Source organism: Phalangium opilio, unplaced genomic scaffold, assembly GCF_054372755.1.
Source record: "Phalangium opilio isolate 3A_F unplaced genomic scaffold, DU_Popi_V2 ptg000075l_1, whole genome shotgun sequence".
NCBI classification, from domain to species: Eukaryota; Metazoa; Arthropoda; class Arachnida; order Opiliones; family Phalangiidae; genus Phalangium; species Phalangium opilio.
Genome location: NW_028324184.1, coordinates 1,324,631 through 1,346,535, shown reverse-complemented (window position 1 = coordinate 1,346,535; position 21,905 = coordinate 1,324,631). Strand labels below are relative to the sequence as shown.

General features: G+C 38.1%; 2 protein-coding genes across 5 annotated transcripts in view; one reads left to right on the top strand and one right to left on the bottom strand.

Annotated features, from left to right (window-relative positions):
- The window catches only part of LOC149658686 (uncharacterized), a 167,112-nt gene that overhangs the window by 132,392 nt on the left and 12,815 nt on the right, over nt 1–21,905 (bottom strand). For 3 of the 4 annotated variants that reach the window (XM_089844298.1, XM_089844296.1, XM_089844299.1), the window contains exon 1: nt 103–455. The exons of the other annotated variant lie outside the window; for it this stretch is intronic. The gene's annotated coding sequence lies outside the window, so the exon portion shown is untranslated. Of the gene's footprint in view, nt 1–102; nt 456–21,905 lie in introns of those variants that run through there. 4 annotated transcript variants of the gene reach the window in all.
- On the top strand, nt 17,117–18,161 carry LOC149658688 (uncharacterized). The gene is made up of 6 exons (XM_089844483.1): nt 17,117–17,300; nt 17,377–17,441; nt 17,514–17,615; nt 17,687–17,725; nt 17,792–17,836; nt 17,896–18,161. The coding sequence occupies exons 1-6, from the start codon at nt 17,207–17,209 to the stop codon at nt 18,007–18,009; spliced, it is 459 nt and encodes a 152-aa protein (XP_089700609.1). The 5' UTR covers nt 17,117–17,206; the 3' UTR covers nt 18,010–18,161.

Below are 21,905 nucleotides of genomic sequence, written 5' to 3'. Positions count from 1 at the left end.
AATTCTTATATCAACGAAACCATTCTCATCAATTTTAAAACCAACATAATTTCACGAAACTTCTTTAAAATGAACACCTTCAATTAAGTATTCAAAACTTACGTTTTTCCCGTAAAAGTCAGAACTAAGTCAACAAAAACCGGCGCACTATATAGGTAGTAGTATTCCATGGATGTTTTGAAAAATCAAATAAATGAATTAATTTCGACTCGATGTCATGGTAATTCTTAAGCAATCGCGTTGAAGAAGAAGGTATTAATAAAAAAGGGTCTTTCTTTCGTTTACATCCGTGATGAGGCAAGCGAAACTGGGCGCCGCCGTATAGGTACGTTTAAAACTTAGTGAGGAGCACCCAACATTCGCGAACGAACCGAGTCGGACGCAAACAGATTTTGGCCGCTCTTTTCCAAAGTCGCGCCTCACTCGGATGTTGATGGGAGTAGAGAGAGGAGAGAGAGAGGAAAGAGAGAGAAAAGAGGAAAAGGGGGATCATTTTGAACCAGAGTTGAATAATCGGTGACGCCATCTATAGAGCGGCTCGTGCTTAGGGTACTAAGAACATAAGGATTTATACATAGGGTTCCGCGAGACATCGCTTTTAGAAATACAGGGAAATAAAGGGGGCGTTCTTTGGGCTTCAAAATGTCACCTAATTTCTTACAGAACTTTCCATAGATGATATACATAATTTACAGACTAGGAGGATGTGTTACACAAGGAGACCTGACTCACTGGGTGAGCCTAAAGCCAGGCCTCCTTGTTTAAATGGTACGGATCCTCCTAGACTGTAAACTACGTATAACTTCGAGCAAACCCACTTCCACTAATAGTCCATATTTCCAAAAAAAATACCACACTTTTACATGGACAACGATGGAATTTCACCAATAGACGAAGCTGGGAAGGAATTTTTTTGGATATTTCTTCTCTTATTTTTTTCATATTTTTCGATCAGGCATTTTTATAGCCCCCCCCTCACAAGTTCTCTCCATCTTGGTTCTCTTTTGCTCCTGAAAATGAGGTCCCAATACCTTTTTATACACGATGGAGATACTGAATTTGAATGACTATAGTATACCCTATCCCATACTATACAGGGTGTTTCTCCTGCCGCGTTCTTTGGTTCAAACCGAGTGGAATGTGTCAACGGAACACGCGGCGTGGGGTTTAAAGCGTTTTAAATTATGGCAGACTTGTCAGAAACACACTGTACATCGGGCCAAAGCCAACTATAACAAAATCTTCCCTCCAAATTTAGGATATGAATTATGTATATTTATATACATATATATATTTTTTTGCAAAGAGAAAAATATAGGCCAAATATTGCGAGTTGTCAAACTACGTTATAGGACAGCTTACCAAGGGACATCAAAATACAATTTTTGTCAAGATTATTGGCATATATTTGAAGCGGAAATAACTTGATTTTTATTTTTTACCACCAATGTTTGCATCCAGATATTTTAAGGAATCAACGATTCCAAGAGATGGAACGCCGACTGGATTAAATTGAAATCTACGACAACGACAATGATATTTGTAAATTTGGCATTTTAGGTCTATCAATTGATTGAATATCAATACATTTATTCATTTTATCTCGTGTCGTATTGAAAGTAGATTAAACTAAAGTCAAATAAATCATATCAAATTAATGGTACCCGCGCATACTGTCAAAATGTCTTTCGAGTCGGATAAACGTCATCTTAAAACCATCATCATTTAAACTTAATCATCCTTAATACCGTCGAATAAAGGTGTATACAGGGTGTTTGTGAAAAGTCCATCAATAATGAAAGGGCGTATTTACTGGGCCATTTTGAGTCGAAAATGTTCTATGACATTTTGCCGTCCGAGCCACGGTTTTCGAGTTATGATTTGAATATTTTAGGGATGACCCCTTCATTAAATTAGCGCTGTCTTAAAATTTCTTAATTAAATTTAAGGGGTCATCCGTAAATTACTCCAATCATAACTTGAAAACAGTGGCCCGGACGGAAAAATGCCATTGAACATTTTCGACTCAAAATGGCCCAATAAACACGCCCTTTCATTATTGATGGACCTTTCAGAAACACCCTGTATAGAGATTTAATTTTACAAGCTTAGAGATTCCGCAAAACTCGCGCAATGCCTTCTGGGACAAATTAAAGAAAATACATTTTTGGAATCTCGCTGCTCGCATCGGCAAGCGGATTTCATTTCAATAACCAGTAACAAAAGTAATAACCATCCAGAAGTATGACAACTATACTAACATTAGTTGGAACCCGCGACCTTCCTTAAGATATAGCCATTCTCAAAAATTGCCCGTCATTATCCTGAAGGATAACATAAACACGTGCGGGACATGGACCATGCAGAACTTGTTCTGAGTAAAATGTTGAAGGCCGCATCGGTGGTCTGTTGAACTTACAACTATAGAGGAGCTCTTTTTCCCAAGACTAAAGTTCAGACTAGGAGCGTTTTGAATAAGCTGAGGGAAATCTAGGAAATGATACTTAAATTCCTAATCGAGATGGAAAACTGCTTTGGTATAGAAACGGAGAAAACATTTAAGCGAGCTCCTCGGCGTAAACGATACGAAAATGGAGCGGATTTACTCGAGTCGCAGGCTGCAATTTACAGATTAGGCTTAAAACGATTATTCTCAAAGGGGACTTTTGATTCAAAATGAACGACAAGGAGAGAGAGGAGATGATGATGGGGGATCGCAAGTTATACAATTTCGAAACGGGACAAGAGAAAGTCCTAACGACGACGCCAACTTCGTTTTATCGTCAAAAATGAAACATTAAACCGAAAACTTGCTCGTATAAAAGTCAAATCCTATTTAGAATACATTTTTTGACGTTTTTAAAGGAATTGTGAAATCAAGGACGAACTGACTGACTGTTGCCTTTCATTTTGTTAAAGAGACAGTGAAGTGAAAATGGTTCATCCACATTGTGTGATAAACTAACAATATTGAGCACTCCCAGTTGGCTGTCGTTGAAAATACAATGACTCCGATAAGCTGTTAAGTCATACCATGACCCTATCAGACCCGAAAATCTGTTACTGTTTCTATCAGGTCGTACCTTTTTTCACTTACACCATCATGGAGTTGTCATACGCTAAACATTAATTTTCGCATTTCACTCCCTATTTAACAGAAGGATGTTACGCAACGTAGTAATCCAAACTTTGGCAACACCCCCTCCCCCCTCCCTTTCCAAGGATATTGAACAAAGAAATAGTTCAACGCCTGCACGTGCAGCCTGGAAAGGGAACCTATACAAACGATCCAATCTATCCTGCCAGTATTAAAATGGATTCGGTAAGGGTGGCCATGCCTTCGTTAGTAGTGACTTCTAATTCGCGTACGACATCTTTAACCTATATGTGTAAGGGGTTCCCCGCTCTTGAAACTCTAAACTATTCTGTTTATATATCCCGACACAAAAATTTAGAGAAATACTCGCGCGCGAGCCTCGATCCGCTCGAGAATCATCATTTTGGCGGGGGAAAAAAGGGGCGCGCTTAGCAGACTGAAAAGAGAGAGGGCCAAGAGGCTGGAGATGGCGTGGTACGCCACGTGCTCCGGATGCTCCCGCTCCAACCTCTCTGATCCAGGAGACCGAACGCCGAATTCGTTCTAACACCCTAATAACTCGGCGCTGGATAAGGGGCATAAATACCTTCTCCCCCAGTTACGATCAAATGTAATAGAATCGCCCCGGTTTTCAAGGAGTCAACCATGGTAAAAAAACGATACTATTCAATGGCGAGGACATGTGGTGCGCTTTTTAGCCTCCGCTCGAACTAATGCTGCAAAAAGGTTATCCCTGGTAGATATTTTTCCAAAAACCTCGCGTTAATTTTACAAGGGAGATATATACATTTCAACGTTTGACTGGTAAAAGTTTGTAACTGCGGATTATGCTAGATTAATGCTATCCACAAATATTTGAAACATCGCTATATTTTGTCAAATGTCGTACAAACAACTCGCTATCTTAAAAGCGCTAATAAAGCATTTTAAGAAAATTGAACTAGCCACGATTTAGCAGAAGTAAGATGAGACTAGAAGTGAAGGGCTTTAGCATTGGTAATAGATCCTGGCACTAGTGAACAAATTTGAGGATTGTATACCGCTTCAATCGCGCCTACGCTAGAGAGAAAAAAATTGGTCGAGTTCCAAAAACATTTCCTACCCCCTTCCCCTCAACCTAAAGCGGCGAAACACGGACGCGGGTGCTTGAATCTAGTTCGGCCGTCTACCACCGCGAGCGTCTCACGTTTTGGAGGGGAAATTCTGAAACCGCCACTAGAGGGCCAACCGTTGGTGTCTTATCAAGAATATTCACTTTCGCCGAGTGAAGAATTTTGTTAGCTCAGTACTTCTAGTCTCATCTCACTTCTGGTTTTAGTTATCACGTACCCCCAAATTTAGCTTCACTATACTACAAAATTGAACCCCTAAGGTTAGAGGTGCAGGGTGCGTAAGAGGGTGGTTTCCCTCTTCAAAAAGCGACGCGGTGAAGTGAGCGGGGATGATTTTGGGTCTTATAACACTGTAGAAGCGGCCACGTAGGTCTGCGGAGGGTCTCCTCCTTATAAACATCACGTGATTCCCTATATTTGGGGCGAGTAAAAATCTGCCTTCATTTATTATATAAGAGGGAGCGCAACGGCTGCTATCGATGGCCTAAAACACAAATTCTATTTTTCAGCTAAGGTCTATTGTATTTGCCGGCTCATCCTCCCAGTTTTACTTTGAAGATGGGAGGAGAAGCGGGAAAAATTTGGAGAATGAAAAAAAGAGGTCTATTTTTCAAACATTTTCGTGTTTTTGATAGTACAGTCTAGACTGGTCTTAGTATACGGTAGATGTGACAGTGTAGGAAATGATATTTCATAAGATCCTCCTTGTATTGTAAAGTTTTCTTTTCCAGTTTAGACTTTATAGATAAATTTTCGGGGTCCCAACGTTGTATATACATATATAATAATAATAATAATAATAATGTATAACATAGTTTAAATTAAACAAACTAGTTATTTTTCGTTACACGGTTTACAGAGATCAGATTCGAAAATGCACTTAAAACTCGCTAGTTTACCACTTTGTAACCATGAATTTAGTTTTTGCCGGTTTTTTTCGGTTTTTTCCACGTGTCCCGGCAAAAACTAGTTTTTTCCGGGTTTTTGCCAACCCTGACAAACCACAATAGGGAGCTAACAACTGGCCAAGGGGGAGAGATAGTCTGACGTCACGCAGCCCCCTCTGGTTGGCATTTTTGCGCGTAGAATACTGTTTCCAACCGTTAGGGGGGATGAAACTCCAGTAAGAGATAGAACAGGGTGTGACGTTTCAGGGTCAGAACTGTTAGCTCCCTATAAAACTATGTCAAAATATATCCGAGTCTCAATAACTTCAAGCAAGAATTATCCAAAGCGGAAAATTTTTTTTTTTTTTTTTTTGGTTGGGCATTTTATTCTCCCTCTATTTTGCGGTTTTTTAATACCGATAATGGATGCGGTGGGTGACCATCAAAAGTCCTTTCAAGCTCATTTCTCTTATAATATAAACCCCCAAAGCCTGTCTGGATCGAAAAAACCCGGGATGATTCGCTTGCAGGCGAAATCGAGTAGCCGATTTTTTTAATTTCATTTCATTTCATTATTCATGCAAATTGAGATTACTTTGAAGTTATTAAAATATATTTCTGTTCATTTTCAGCGTCAAGTTCGAGTCCGTAATTATCTATTACTTAACCTTGAATGTACATTATCTATAGGAAGAAAAGGCTTTTATGTGGAAAGATCATTTCTAGACCTAATTTTAAATATTTGGAGTTGAATTAAATTATTTAGAATACCGGAAATTAAATTTAATCCTTTTACATTAATATTAATTAGCTAGGATTAAAATTCTTTAAACAATCATATCTTGAGACACGAAGGAAAAATAGCGGACGACCTATATATTAATTAAAGGTCCAGTCTCATTTAAATCGTAAAATTTTAAACACTAATTAGTAAACATTTGACATGTTCACCTTTTTCAAGATATAATCAGGATCCGAAGGGTCGGACGTTTTGGAAAAAGTGTACGGGATTTCGAAATCCAATTTGATTTCTTCGGATTTCGTTTGATTTCTTCGGATTTCGTTTGATTTCTTCGGATTTCGTTTGATTTCTTCGGATTTCGTTTGATTTCTTCGGATTTCGTTTGATTTCTTCGGATTTCGTTTGATTTCATCGGATTTCGTTTGATTTCTTCGGATTTCGTTTGATTTCATCGGATTTCGTTTGATTTCATCGGATTTCGTTTGATTTCATCGGATTTCGTTTGATTTCATCGGATTTCGTTTGATTTCATCGGATTTCGTTTGATTTCTTCGGATTTCGTTTGATTTCTTCGGATTTCGTTTGATTTCTTCGGATTTCGTTTGATTTCTTCGGATTTCGTTTGATTTCTTCGGATTTCGTTTGATTTCTTCGGATTTCGTATGATTTCTTCGGATTTCGTTTGATTTCTTCGGATTTCGTTTGATTTCTTCGGATTTCGTTTTTTCCTGTGATTTTGTCGGATTTTGCGATATTTCCCTTGATTTCTTTGAGTTTTGAGGTTTTTCGCGTGATTTCCTCGGATTTTGAGATTTTCCCCATGATTTCGTGATTTCTTTTGATTTTGGATTTCGTGAATTGTGTAATGGATTTCACGATTTCTTTACTGATTTCGTGATTTCTTTGTTGATTTTGTGATTTTTTTTACTGATTTTGTCATTTCTTTACTGATTTTATGATTTTTTTACTGATTTTGTCATTTCTTTACTGATTTTATGATTTTTTTACTGATTTTGTCATTTCTTTACTGATTTTATGATTTTTTTACTGATTTTGTCATTTCTTTACTGATTTTATGATTTTTTTACTGATTTTGTCATTTCTTTACTGATTTTATGATTTCGTTGCTGATTTCGGATTTTTTATTTGATTTCGAAATCAGCCTCGATTTCGGATTTCTTAAATTGGATTTCACGGGTAGCGTACGGGATTTCATGAATGACCGACCCCTCGTCAGGATCCCTTGACTAAATTAACATCGTCTATAAGTTTGTTTCTTAATTAAATTTAAGGAGGGTCACGTGGTCTTTTAAAACCACGAACCTTTCGTATCAACTATCGACAAAGTTACTTTTAACAGAATTGGACAAACGAAACCAGTGGCATGGAGCGAAACTTTTTTAATTAATTTAATGCCATATTCATTTAAAATTAATGAATAGAAAGTATTAAAGGATAGATGGAAGAGACAATTTATATACAATCCCGAATGACATCGAAAGGATTCGACTAATCAGAAGGGGCTATTTCGAGCCGAGAGTCCAGCTATTTCCCAGCGCGGTTCACTAAGGTACTAATTGAAAATCTTCAGGTGGTCAAGACGTACAAGGGTAATTTTCAATCGAAACAGTCTGTATAAATTCTCCGGGGTGTACTAAAAGGCGGGCGTATCTATCATTCATTATAAAAAGAAGAAACAGAAAAGACATACAGCTGCGGCAGGAGCTGTAGTCACGCTGTTGAAAAAGCCTGACCTCCTTGCCAATGTCTCTTGGAAAAAGGCGCGGTCAATTTTGACTCAACCCTTGACGCATCTATACTACGTTGGTCAACTGGAACTCCCCCGGGGGGTGAGGTTGGCGCGTTAAAATTTAACACCATTGCCTACGAATTACCTTTCTAAACTTTTTTTCTTTTATAACACTGTTTTAGTTTTTTCATCCTTGTAGCAAAAAGGTAGTACGTTAATTGTTTAATATCAACGAATTATATCAAAAAGAAAGTAACTCGAACAACGATCGAAGAAATTAATTATATCTATTATCCGAAATTTACAAAGAGAAAATAGTTTCGCGGAGTTACTTGTTATTTGAAATGAGGTAATACGTAAAAAAGAATAGGTTGGTCACCGGGGGGGGGGGTGGTTTGGCTTTAAACCCCAGCAAGTAATAATTTATAACGTCCGAAACATTGGAGCCAATACAGTCGAGGCTGCGGATCTCTTTGCGTTCCTCCATACCCGTTATACCTTCCACGTTATTCTCCTCATTGATTTTAATTCCTCAAACAATGGCGTGGACTTTAGGGTGGGTCTCCTACGCAAAATCTTGTCAGAAATGTCCAGATCCGCCTTACGTCATTTTTTATAAGACCCTCATTGTAATTCAAGGGTTTTTTTTTGCGTAGACCGCAGTTAGGCCTAAAGGCTCTGAGAGTTTCGTGGGTCCACCAAAGTCTTTGTTGCCAACTTCCGTCTTAAGAAAACGAGGTTCTCAAAAACCAAAGTCTATTTTACTTCCGAGTTTGATTTTCGAGAAACAAAAGGGAGAAATAATTAATTATGAAATCTCTAATATAGTTGAAGAGATAGACGATGACTGAAAAGGGTGTTTTGGTGTTTTAGCAAAGTCCATCACAAAGTCGATAAAATTGGACTAAAAACGCTCCTATTTTTGATGGTGGCCCACTAAATTCTCAGGGATTTATCCATTCTCTATTTCGACACGGAGACTAACTTTGAAAGGAGAGGTCAGTCTTCTAAATAAATTACGAGATTAATTTTCATGATTTAAAAAAATGAAATTTGATGGGGAGAAAGAAAAAATTAGGAAAGATGAAATGCAAGCCCGAGTTATTGTAACGCGTCATGCAGTTAAGCCAGTCAAGGTTTCACCTACTATACTGACTAACTTAATATAATGAACATTTTTATAGCCTATAGAGAATCAATAACTTTGACCTTAAATAAAACAATCCGATTGGATTCGGGAACCATCGTGACGTCATTTTAGATAGTCAAAACACTGGACCTCCAAAATATGAACAGTACACGTAACTGTACATATATATACCCAGTTCCATTACTTTCAAAGTTAAAACACCCTAGAATGGAATTTTCCCGGGATTCACGGCTGTTCATCTTTCGCATTCGCAACCAAATCCATTCATTTCGTCTTCGGCTATACAGGGTTTCTTCTAACTCAAAACTCTCCACGATTTCTTATCCCAAACTAACGTACTCACTGCAACCTGACATCAATGTCTCCGTACATTCAAAGGGGCTCGGTATACGATAGAATATAAAAGACTGCACTGACAGGTGAGCATGAGTTCAACCTCATCCCTATCCAAATATAAAGGAAGGGTTTTCGCGCGCGTAATATCCAATCTAATCGGAAATCCGCTTTAGAGATGTTGCGCCCCCTTTTGTATAAACCTTTCTTTTTTCTTTGTTATTATTTTATTTTTAAATTTAAAATTTTCATCTCCTCGTATGTCTGCCTGTAAGGGAGATGAACCTTTTTGTATAACCTTTGCCCCCACTTTGGTATATACACAGTACCTAGTTCCGGTATCGACGTATTAAAAATACAAAAAAAAAAAAAAAGGTTTCGAGAAAGGATCCAAAAGGATTTAGGAAGAAACGTCTACAACCGTGTCTTATTATAGACCTACTGATCCTAGTATAGATATTGTATAAAGGTGTATTGTAAAACAGCGTCTCTATATTTTTAAGGACGAAGTGACGGTAAAATGTAAAACCTAGTTAATTTCCAAGATTGTTTATGTCGAAATCATAATTTTAAAACCTATAATTTAAGAGCTGAAGTTGATCTCGTTTGCCTTTAGAATCAGTACAGCGGGGGTTCACGCGTTTCTCTCTAATGTGCCCTAGGGTCAATAGAGCTGGCCATGTTCCCTACTCTGAGCGATTGCAAACGACTGGTCTTTTTAGTCCCCTTGAGGTGCGTCGTGCAGCTTCCGATGTAGTTACACTTTGGCGTCTCCGGAGTTTTTTGGATTTTAAACTTGAATCTTTTGTCCGGATAAGCCCAAGACATTCAACTCTAACTTATTCTTTACAATTTGCTAGGTGTTTATCGCTTCAAAATTTTTTTTTTTCGTGTTGTGAGGACCTGGAATTCTCTTCCTGATGATCTTCGCCGGGAAGAGTCTTTCCAGGCCTTCAAAACTGGGGTTTCTAAATTTCTTTACACTAACTGGCTTAATTCTTTACTCTAATTTACTCAAAATTTTAGTCATTCATAGATTTGTATTTATAATGTTTGTTTAATTTAAGTTTAAGTTTTATTTGTCTTTTTTTGTGTATCTGTCCCGGTAACCACACTTTACAGGCCTAGGCCTTCTGTGGTTGCCTGTAACGTCTGTTACTAAGTATTATTATTATTATCAGAAGTGAGATGAGACTAGAAGTACTGAGCTAACCAAATTCTTCACACGGCATTAGTGAATATTCTTGATAACACACCAATGGTTGGCCCTCTAGTAGCGGTTTCAGAATTTCCCCTCCAAAACGTGAGACGCTCGCGGTGGTAGACAGCCAAACTAGATTCAAGGAGCCGCGTCCGTGTTCGGCCGCTTTAGGTTGAGGGGAAGGGGAAATGTTTTTGGAACTCGACCAATTTTTTTCTCAGTAGTGTAGGCGCGTGGGAAGCAGCATAAAATCCTCAAATTTGTTCACTAGTGCCAGGATCTACTATCAATGCTAGAGCCCTTCACTTCTAGTCTCATCTCACTTCTGTTATTATTATTATTATTATTATTATACAGACTGAGAAGTCATAAACCGGGGTATGTCACCCTCTCTTTAAAGGAACCTCCAAATTAAGTACGTCTCTACAGAGATTCCTGAAAAAGCTTTTAGGACCCCGGTCCCGATTTCCACTTATAAATCCTATCATTTTACGTCAAGAGAGACTCTCTTAAGGCAACCTAACAATTTTTACGCGAGTTCGAATTTCGAATTAAATACCCTTATATGAAAAAACTCTGTCTGTCTGTCTGTCTGAGAAGTTTCAGTTAAAACTCGAGAGTAAAGGAGGATAGATGGGTCGCCTTTAATCTTCGCTACAGAAGCATCTTGACGGAGTATACTGGGTTTCAATTGGTCAGATCGATACGGACGGGGTTATGGCGACAATCCAGGGTCATTTCGCTTTGTTTCGTATAGGGGCGTGCGTCCAGGTTGAAACCGTTTTAATGTAATGACAATAAGTGCATTAGATAGCTTGTTTCGGGAGCCACGGTACTAGCTAGTGGCATGCAGTGGAATTCGGCCCACTTACCGCGTTCTACGTGGGAATGCAGCGAGCTAAGCCATAACGCTTATAACATAGATTAACTGCAAAAGGCGAGCGAGTGCAGATTTGTAACCGCGTTTAGTTAATCTTTGGGCAATTTTAAATTACTTATAGGAAAAATAGGATTTTTTTCTGGAATTATATGATTTTATAGGAGAAAATATGCGTATTTAGAGGAAAATAAAGGACTAAAAATGCTTTTATATAATTCTACTTTGGATTAAACTATGTGGAAAAATAGTGGTTAATTTGTCTGCCGTTTGTGTGTATTGATTGTATTCCAAGCTAGGACTCTCTCATTTAAAAATAAGACTAGTTTGTCACCTACTTAAAATATTAGTATCTTCCAACCCTTAAAAGATACTTTCCAATTTCCCATTTAAAAATTTTGGAGTAAAAAAATATTGGGGATTTTGAAAATTATATTTGGATTAAAAATAGACTTTTTAAAATAATTGGATTTAAACAAGCGCGACCTAAAAAGGTTTCAATAAAAAATGCATTTTAAAAAATTCAGATTTAAAAAAAAATTTCTTCAATGAAAATTCAAAAATGAACTTCAAAATAACTGCCATTTTGAATTTCATCGGGATCCCCTACCACCCATTAGCGCGGCACCTACGGGTCAGCAGCTATTATCTCTTTTCCCCGTACCCCCTGCATCTTGCCCCGAGGCAAGCTCGAGTTGGTAAACCCTAATCCCCCACTGACCCTAACCGCGCTTGAAAAATGAAAAATTGCCAAAAAAGACAAACTTACAGGGAATATTTCACGACCAAATGATTTGAATCCTTGGTTCCTCGAGCTTGGCAAAGTTTTGATCACAAAATCGTCCATTTTGGCCTCATATGTTTAAATCCGAGTTAAAAATTAACAATAACCGATTATCTCGCGTCAATCAAACTAACAAAGTAAAGCCTGGGCCGTTGTCTTTCCGGACGAGTTTCGAGAAGAAGGGGGGCGATAGAGGAGGGGGAGGGAAAAAATATGTAGTTGAATTTTTTGGATCGCGCTCTTAGAGCGAAGGAGACGTAAGTCGCCATGGAGTGGAGGCTATTTTGGACCGAGGGAATAACGCACACACGGAATAACGTATAATCGGAATAACGCATAAAAACCGGAATAAGGCATAATGGGAATAAGGCATAAACGGAATAGCGCATAAACGGATTAACGTATAACCGGAATAACGTATAACCGGATTAACGCATAACCGGAATAACGTATAACCGGATTAACGCATAAACGGAATAACGCATAGCCGGAATAACGTATAACCGGATTGACGCCTAACCGGAATAACGCATAACCGGAATAGCGCATAACCAGAATTACGCACAAACGGAATAACGCATAAACGGAATAACGCATAAACGGAATAGCGCATAAACGGATTAACGCACAAATGGAATAACGCATAGCCGGAATAACGTATAACCGGATTAACGCCTAACCGGAATAACGCATAACCGGAATAGCGCATAACCAGAATTACGCACAAACGGAATAACGCATAAACGGAATAGCGCATAAACGGATTAACGCATAAACGGAATAACGCATAAACGGAATAGCGCATAAACGGAATAACGTATAACCGGATTAACGCATAAACGGAATAACGCATAAACGGAATAACGTATAACCGGATTAACGTACAACTGGAATAACGTATAACCGGATTAACGCATAAACGGAATAACGCATAGCCGGAATAACGTATAACCGGATTAACGCATAACCGGAATAACGTATAACCGGATTAACGCCCAACCGGAATAACGTATAACAGGATTAAAGCATACACGGAATGGCGCATAAACATTTAGAGACGGTCCCCTATCATGGCTTTAGGAAGGTTCTGTTCGGATCTCGCCTGAGCTACGCTTTCAACGCTTCTAGCAGAAAAGGAAGAGTTTCTTGACGTCATAGACTTATAGAAAGTAGTACGAGATCGCTGGCGATCCAAAAGTTATTTTTGGAACTAAAGCTACTTTATGAGCCAATCCACGGCTTGTTTCAACGAAGTGTACAATTGTTTTTATATCTATATACTTTTGATGATATTTACAGAGGCGTAGCCAGGGATTTTGATGCCCAGGGCGGTTGCGGCGGTTAAATGGGTTAACCCCCAATTCACCCAATTTAAAACACCCAATTCGCATTTACCCAAGCCTCAATCAACCCAATTCCCAGTTCTCCTATTCCAATTAACCCAATATTGCATACCCAAAAAGACTCAAATAGAGTAGAATTTGATGGTTTTATTTATTTATTTTTTCATTCCATAAGGGATACACTTACTTGAAGTGTATAACCACTCCAAAGAGGGAGAGACGTCCTCCTTACCAAACCAAACCTAACCTTACATAACATAACAGTAACGTTTTGGAAAAGGCATATTATTTGAGAAGTCAATGAAGCTAAACATCAATATTTTGGAAAAGGCGTAACATTGTTAAATGATTAATAAAATGTTATTAACCTAACTTAACCAAACCAAAACCTAACCTAACCTAACATAACATAAAATAACAGTAATGTTTTGGAAAAGGCGAGATCCGAACAGAACCTTCCTAAAGCCATGATAGGGGACCGTCCCTAAATGTTTATGCGCCATTCCGTGTATGCTTTAATATTGTTATACGTTTTTCCGGTTGGGCGTTAATCCGGTTATACGTTATTCCGGTTATGCGTTAATACGGTTATACATTATTCCGGCTATGCGTTATTCCGTTTATGCGTTAATCCGGTTATACGTTATTCCGTTTATGCGTTATTCCGTTTATGCGTTAATCCGGTTATACGTTATTCCGGTTATGAGTTAATTCGGTTATACGTTATTCCGTTTATGCGTTATTCCGTTTATGCGTTATTCCGGTTATACGTTATTCCGGTTATACGTTATTCCGGTTATACGTTAATCCGGTTATACGTTATTCCGTTTATGCGTTAATCCGGTTATACGTTATTCCGGTTATACGTTATTCCGTTTATGCGCTATTCCGTTTATGCGTTATTCCGTTTATGCGTTATTCCGTTTATGCGTTATTCCGTTTATGCGTTAATCCGTTTATGCGCTATTCCGTTTATGCGCTATTCCGATTGTGCGTAAATCTGGTTATGCGCTATTCCGGTTATGCGTTATTCCGTTTATGCGTTAATCCGGTTATACGTTATTCCGGTTATGCGTTAATCCGGTTATACGTTGTTCCGCCTATGCGTTATTCCGTATATGCGTTAATCCTGTTATACGTTATTCCGGTTATGCGTTAATCCGGTTATACGTTATTCCGTTTATGCGTTAATCCGTTTATGCGCTATTCCGTTTATGCCTTATTCCCATTATGCCTTATTCCGGTTTTTATGCGTTATTCCGATTATACGTTATTCCGTGTGTGCGTTATTCCCCCTTCCCGCTATTTTGGCGGGCTTTTTAGTATGCGTAAAGGCTGAATTCAAAAACGTTGTAACTTATAATTTAGCTCGACTCGTAAGTAACGCGTTAAAATGGTCATTTTAAAGGCGCGTTACTTCTAAATTTTACGTTGAGAAACGAGATTAAAATTCAATTTTATGACAAAAATATAGGATATTATAGGACCTTTCGTGAAATTATAGGATCATATAGAACAGGTTCAAAAATATAGGATTTTATAGGAATTATAGGACCGCTGGGCTCCCTGGGCCAATGTTTCTCTTACGATAATTTCGTGACCCGGTCATAGATATAGTAAAACTATAAAGGGTCTAGATCCACTTCGCTGGCTTAGGCTTAACGAAAAAACGCGGAAGGGGCAACGAGCAGACAGCCGCTATTTTCTGGGGGTAGCCGTATAAAACGCCATCTATCGGGGACAAATTAGCGGCCAAAATTGGAACTATCATAAGGATGAGTGGCACTCTATGTTAACTCCCTATAGGGCATAATAAGTCAAACCCTCGGAGATGCCATTACTCCATTTTATACGAGCTAAGAGCGGAAAAACGTATTTTATAAATTTTACACCTGTAAAATCTTTTAAAAAACACTTGGAACTTGTATTTCTACTTACTTTCGAGGAAATACCACCGTTTTCTGAAGGTAAGAGTCTTTTTTTATACATTTATTACTATAGTAATAAAAACATTTAAGGCGAGCTAAGCCTTGGTCATGGCCATAATGTAGAAGTAGATTTGGAAATGGAGTAATGGCATCTCCGAGGATTTGACTTATTATGCCCTATAGGGAGTTAACATAGAGTGCCACTCATCCTTATGATAGTTCCAATTTTGGCCGCTAATTTGTCCCCAATAGATGGCGTTTTATACGGCTACCCCCAGAAAATAGCGGCTGTCTGCTCGTTGCCCCTTCCGCGTCGACCTCCCATTGAATTGTGTATCTACCCTTTTAATATATCTATGGACCCGGTTAAGAAGTTTCTTCCAGACTTGTTAAGGACTAAAGCAAGTAGTCCACTAAGCCTTGTCAAACCGTATCGTTAACGTAACGTAACATATCCAAATACGAACAGAACGCCATCTGATAACGTTTCTTAAACGATGCTTTCGGAATTAGGTAATGGGCGTCCTCTTTCGGATGATTTACGAACTTAAAACGAGTAGGCCACTTCACGCCAATTAAACATCATCACTGGTTCTTCTATTAAGTATTGCGAAGTATACGGGTTAAAACGTATTGCATAAGCATAGTGAGACGATTCCGTCCTAAGTCAGTATGTAGGCTATAATCAGGCGGGCCAAGGAAATGGCATTAAGTGAGCCAATTGGCTTAAAATGACCACTGGTCTTTTCGATTGGTATATATATATATAGTATACGAGCGATGATTACTAAGGTAAATGGGAGTCCATTTAGGCCTAATTCGACCAGAGAGAGCTTTAGAAAGGCCGCTAGCAATCTTCGACCTATAAGGGAAAGTCGAAGTCATCTCTATACTGTAAAAGCTAAAAGTTCTCCATTGCCCAATTTCATTATAAAACTAAACGCGATGGAGGACTAAAATGGATGAGAACTAAAAGGTTTTATTGAAAGATTTTTTTCCCTAAATTAATGGCTGCCCAGAATGTCCCAATGGGTAGAAAAGGGTCCCTTCTACGCTAGTTATAACACTACGTGCAGTTTATTAAAATATTTTTAAAACTTAATTGTATTTCAAATCTTTAAAAACAGCTGGGGTTTAAAGGGAGGATGCTACAAATCCAAAGTTCTGTCAATAAACAAACATTAAGGATATTCAATATTTGTCCCGCACGAGAGCATAACTCGCGGCCATCTTTTTTCTCCCTCCTTGAAAATATAATCAACGATTTTATTAAACGTTATAACCCGGGGGTTTGGGGTTTAAACTTTTGTTATTTTCAACGGTACTTGTGAGAAATAATAAAATATAAAAAAGTCGTGCAATATTGGATTTTTGGGTTTCAGTTTAGAAGAGGGAGAAAAAGATTTAACGATATACGGAAAACGTAATTTGTTCCCTATTCATTGGGACCCGGGGACACAAAAGCCCGCAGCCGCCAGGAAAGCTGGTCAGGCAGATGTTTCCATCATGACGTCATGATTATAATATTAAAAAGCCTTTCAACCCCCCCTCCCCCCCCCCATTTTTATAGTTAGGAATTATAGGCCAGCTATTATTTGATGGTTACAGAGAGGGCTTGATCGACCGACCTCAAGAGGTTCGAACACCAAACCTATAGGTTACGATAACAATTAAAAACATGATTTGTATTATTTGTAAAATTTACGTCTCTAATTTTAAGATTTCCGTGAACATTCATTATTGTTTTGAACCAATTCCTAAATAAATAACACCCTGAATAATACGTATTATCTATTGAATTACAATCAAATCTATATTGAGATTTGACTAGAGCTAGAATATGTTGCAATCAAATGACAGAATGACAAATATGATGACGCAAGCGTCTGTAACGGGATGTAATCAGTAAAGGGATAATGCGAATGGTTCATAAGCACGCGATATACGCCTATAACAACAGCTATTTTAACATAATATAACGGGAATCTAACAGAGGAAAGATATGTTTGTCAAAAGTACCGTCGTCGCGGCTCTGGGCCTGGTTTTTGCGCTGATTTCACTTAGCAATGCCACCCCACAGTCATTCGTTTGTAAACGTAAGATTAATTTAAATATATTTAATTAAAGTAGAAATGTTGATATCGCATTTAATTAATTAACTTTTAAAATTAGTGATCTTGACGAATGAAACCGTCTTGGAAGAAGTTGTAGGATGTGGCAAAGGATTACCTTCCAGGGTAATTAAACGTATAATTATAATATTTCAAACTATTAATTTATTCCTAAATCCAGGATATAATTTATATTAGGTATTCATGGCTGTAGAACACTGCAGAATGAAGGTAGCGAAAGGTAAAAGTATTGAAGAAGTTGCTAAGTTACAATGCACCGATACCGCTTTCGCCGTAGAGGTATTTTTAATTATAATTAAAAATAGCTTATAATTAACTTCAAAGCTAAATTATTCGATATATCCGTCTAGTTTGGTCAATGCCAGCTAATTTATTTGGAACTTCACGGCGTAAGTTTATTAAAAACATAATTATATATGAAATAAAGTCTAAGAATAGTTTAATGTTTTATGTAGGGAGCTATGACCGATTCTGAATCAAGAACGATGCTAGAATACGAGGTAATTACCATTAAGGTTTAGCAATGATTGGATTAAACTTAAAATCCTTTATAATATAGGTTTGCCAGTTGAACATAATATTGAAAGCGACTGAAGGTATTGATTACGGGCAAGAAATTGAAATTGCGGAGTCCCAGTCAAAAGAAACCTCATCTAAGACCAAGGAAATTTAATTAATTTCGGACTCAGTGAGATAAGCTACAAAGTCTCAATATTTTTTTAAATTATCCAAGAAAAAAAAGAGTTAAGATATATTCCGTTAAAACTTTATACTGTATTCCTCAAAAAATAAATAAAATGCTTAAAATAAATGCTAAAACTTAAACATCATGGCTACCTACTATAAGCGTTAAGACTATAGCAAGACCGAATTCGAATTCAGGATACCATAAGAACGTGGAATGGTAACATTGTCCCCTGGTACCATGAAGTCATACTTCTTTCGAAAACCGTTACCGCCTTCGTTCGTTAAAATCCGTTTTTAGCGCCATCGGTGGGTTATAAATCAGTTAAAGTGGCTAGTATCACATTCAGCTTCTCTGGCCTTAAGCCTTGGCGTTACACGGCGAAGTTTGGGAAATCCGTTGTACCAAGATCTCATTCACGTAAAGAGAGAACGTTCGAGTCAGTCTAATCCGCTTCCATGAAGTCAGAGTTATCTTTTTTTTCTGGGAGGGGCCTAGTTTAGGTCGGTTTAGCCATAGCCCACTCGCTCTGCGCTCCCAGACGCTGCGCTGCTTGCGCTATAGCTATAGCGAGAGCAGCTTGCGTCGTGACGCGCGTGATCGAGTGGGGTATGGTTTAGCTCGCCACCTACTAACCTCAAATTAGGTTGAGGGGAAGGGGGTAGGAAATGTTTTTGGAACTCGACCAATTTTTCTCTCTCTAGTTTTAGCGCGTGGGAAGCGGCATAAAATCCTCAAATTTGTTCACTAGTGACAGGATCTATTACCAATGCTAGAGCCCTTCACTTCTAGTCTCATACCACTTCTGGTATTAGTATACGATTCAGATTAATAACATCGGATCGGCCTTATTAAAAATATATTTTTTATCAATCGGGGTAGGGACAGATAAAAATAACGTGGTATTGTATTAAAATATGGCTATTTACCTGAAGTTTCAAACGTAAGCCTTGGTTGTTAACACTTAAGGAAAATAATAGTGGCCTTTCTTGTTATAATAATCGAATAACTATTGTCTATTTTACTATTTACTATTCGGTCTATATTTATATCGACATAACCAGCACTATCAACTGTTGCTTTAATAAACATTTCTACTAATTCTGGAGTCAGTCTCCCTCAGATCGAGATCGAGAACGACAATTTCCATAAATAATGAATGGATAGTCCACCAGGCGGTGTTAGTGTATCGATAAAATGGCGGGATTTTTTTTCTAGGGAGGGGACTTGGTAGTACTTGATGGTAGCGAAGATGAAGGTAAACTCGAACGTTCTCTCTTTACGTGAATGAGATCTTGGTTGTACTGACTTTGTCCCATTTAAATCGGGCTCTCTAATAAAAAAATCTAGATTCTTTATAACCACTCTTTTTAAATATATCAGTTCATCATTAACGATTTTAACAATTTTTTTCTTGACACCGACACCAACACTCCTAGACCTAGGAGACTCCATTTTCCATATTCCCAAAAATAGGCCCCTCCCTCATATTAAGAAAAGTATGACTTCATGGCGCCAGCATTGCCTTGTTTCAACGTTCTTATGGTATCCTGAATTCGTTCTTGACTATAGATAGAGACAAATTCAGTTAGGTTAGAAGAAGTACCTTGCCCGAATCAAGCTTAAAAGCAGTCGTACAATAAATACTTCAACAAAAATTGATAAAAACGTTAAAAAATTTATCTTTATAAAAAGTGGGACAACACGGTCGTAACGCGCCGAGATAAGCGCCGAAGTGAAGAAGAAAAAAAAGGTTAATTTGACGTGACTGTACGATTGCTTCTTTGACATTTTCTCCCCTACAGCCCCCCGAGCCGAAATAAGGAAGGATTCTTATCTGGGTAGCTGCTAGATCTTACTCTTTTTTTCACTTCCACAGTAACTCAGGACGTTGTACCGTGTCCCTTCATTGTTTACCCCAGGCTCCAATAGCTCTCTATACCAGAGTAATGTAAATTACCTCGAAGTTAAAACTGCTTCAAGAACTTTAATTATTCAATAGGCAGCTAGTAGTATCGCGTTCAGTAACAAGTACCGAGAGAACTTTTAAAATGATGACACAAACTCAATCTCTACCCTCGTAAAAAGAGCTGCCTGGGTCCTAACCATCTCAAATTAGCACGCCAATACAACAAACAAACAAACCTAAAATAATCTTGAGTTTACCTCAATAAGAGCGGTCATTAATAACTTCGGCGTGATAGACTTTTGGTAAAACAGAATCGAAATCTCTCTTTAATCTAACCCAATGGAACTATTTCTTTTATACGAAACTCTTCTGTCAATCAAGGACGCGATTAAGCTAGGGCGCGAAAATAGACCCTAATAATGAAAGCTAGTGATAAATAACTTCGAAATCCCTTTTGTGTTCTAAGAAGGTTCAAGCCCCTCCCCTCCCCCCCCGCTTTTCTTTTGTCTCCGCGCAGTTGCAGTCGTTCAGTTATTTTTCTAGCTCCGATAATATATAAACTTTGTGTCAAATCTAATGAGAAGATAGCGCGGCGGCTAAGAAAATTTTCTTGAGCCTCAACGTTTTCGTCTATTTCTACGGGAAAAATAACTAAGGGTCTAAATGAAACGCGTTGAACCCCCGAAATTACACGAATATTTGCGGAAGTTACGTCTACTTTTGAAAATTATTGGCTAAGGCGTCACAATGAATCTAATAAGAATAGATAAGAGATTTCCTTGAATGGTATGAAACGTTTTAAGGAAGGAAGAGAAAAAACCATGTTATAGTGGCGCGTGTTTCGCTTTCATAATTAAATAATAATCTAATCTAAATATTAATTAAAAAAAATAAATTATAAAAGGTAAACCAGAGTCTTCAATTCCGCGACAAAACCATTTTCCCTTTTCAAGTTTTTTTTTTCCTTCAAAATCTAACAACTTTTCCCAATATGGAAAAAAATTCATTTTATTTTCTGGTCACCAAGTCGTCTTGTCTTCATTTAAAAGAATGTTTTTATGTTAAAAAAAAAAAATTCTTAGCTAAACGAATAATCTATTCAAGTTTGTTAGGAAGAGTGTAGGTTGAAATAAGAGAGAGAGGAAAAAGGTTATGCCATAAGGACATTATCTCTCTCTCTAAGGGCCCAAGATTCTATGTTACGGTTGAAATGTATGTATGTCCGATTTGGTCAGCCATCCGTCTCATCTCAAGTGGTATAATAATTGTATAGCCTAAACAGAGGCCGAGCGCATTCGCTGCAGAGTAACCCGGTATTGAACATTTTCCCCTCCTTCAAAGATTTCTCACGACAGCTCTTCGTGATTTTTACTAAGCGCGAATTTACGTCTTGTGTCTGAGAGAGCTGGGGGGTTCTGGAAATTCTCTTACTTATTTTTTCCCCTCAGTCCTTCCTCTCTCGCGTCTCGCCACTCGCCTCCCCGCCTGTTTTAGTTTGATTCCCATCCGCTTGGGAGCGTTATCTCAGAGCTCGCCTCTAGACCACGACCGGCTTAGGATATCGGTCGTGGCTGATTTTGAAAATTATTTTTCTCTCCCGCGATTTTGACGAAAAATTCGTTAGGAGCCCCTATACAAAATCTACGTCACATCTAGCAGAACTAGATGTTTTTGCTAATAGATGCGCTTGGGCCCTTAGAGAGAGACATAATCTCCTTATGGTTATGCCTAATAAAGGAACAGTCGTCAGAAAGGAAGGATGGAGATGCTGCTGCCGAGGCTTAAGGTTGACTCTGGTTTTTATTTTATTTTTGCGGCAAGGTTTTTCTTAATTTCCGTTGGAAATTTGATTTACATCCCAAGGGTATTTTTTTCATTTTCAAAAAATATTTTTCCGAACAGAGAGAGAGCGTAGATCTCAGAGAGAATGAAAAAGAAAATACCCCTGATAAAAATTTTGGTGGAAAAAAACTGG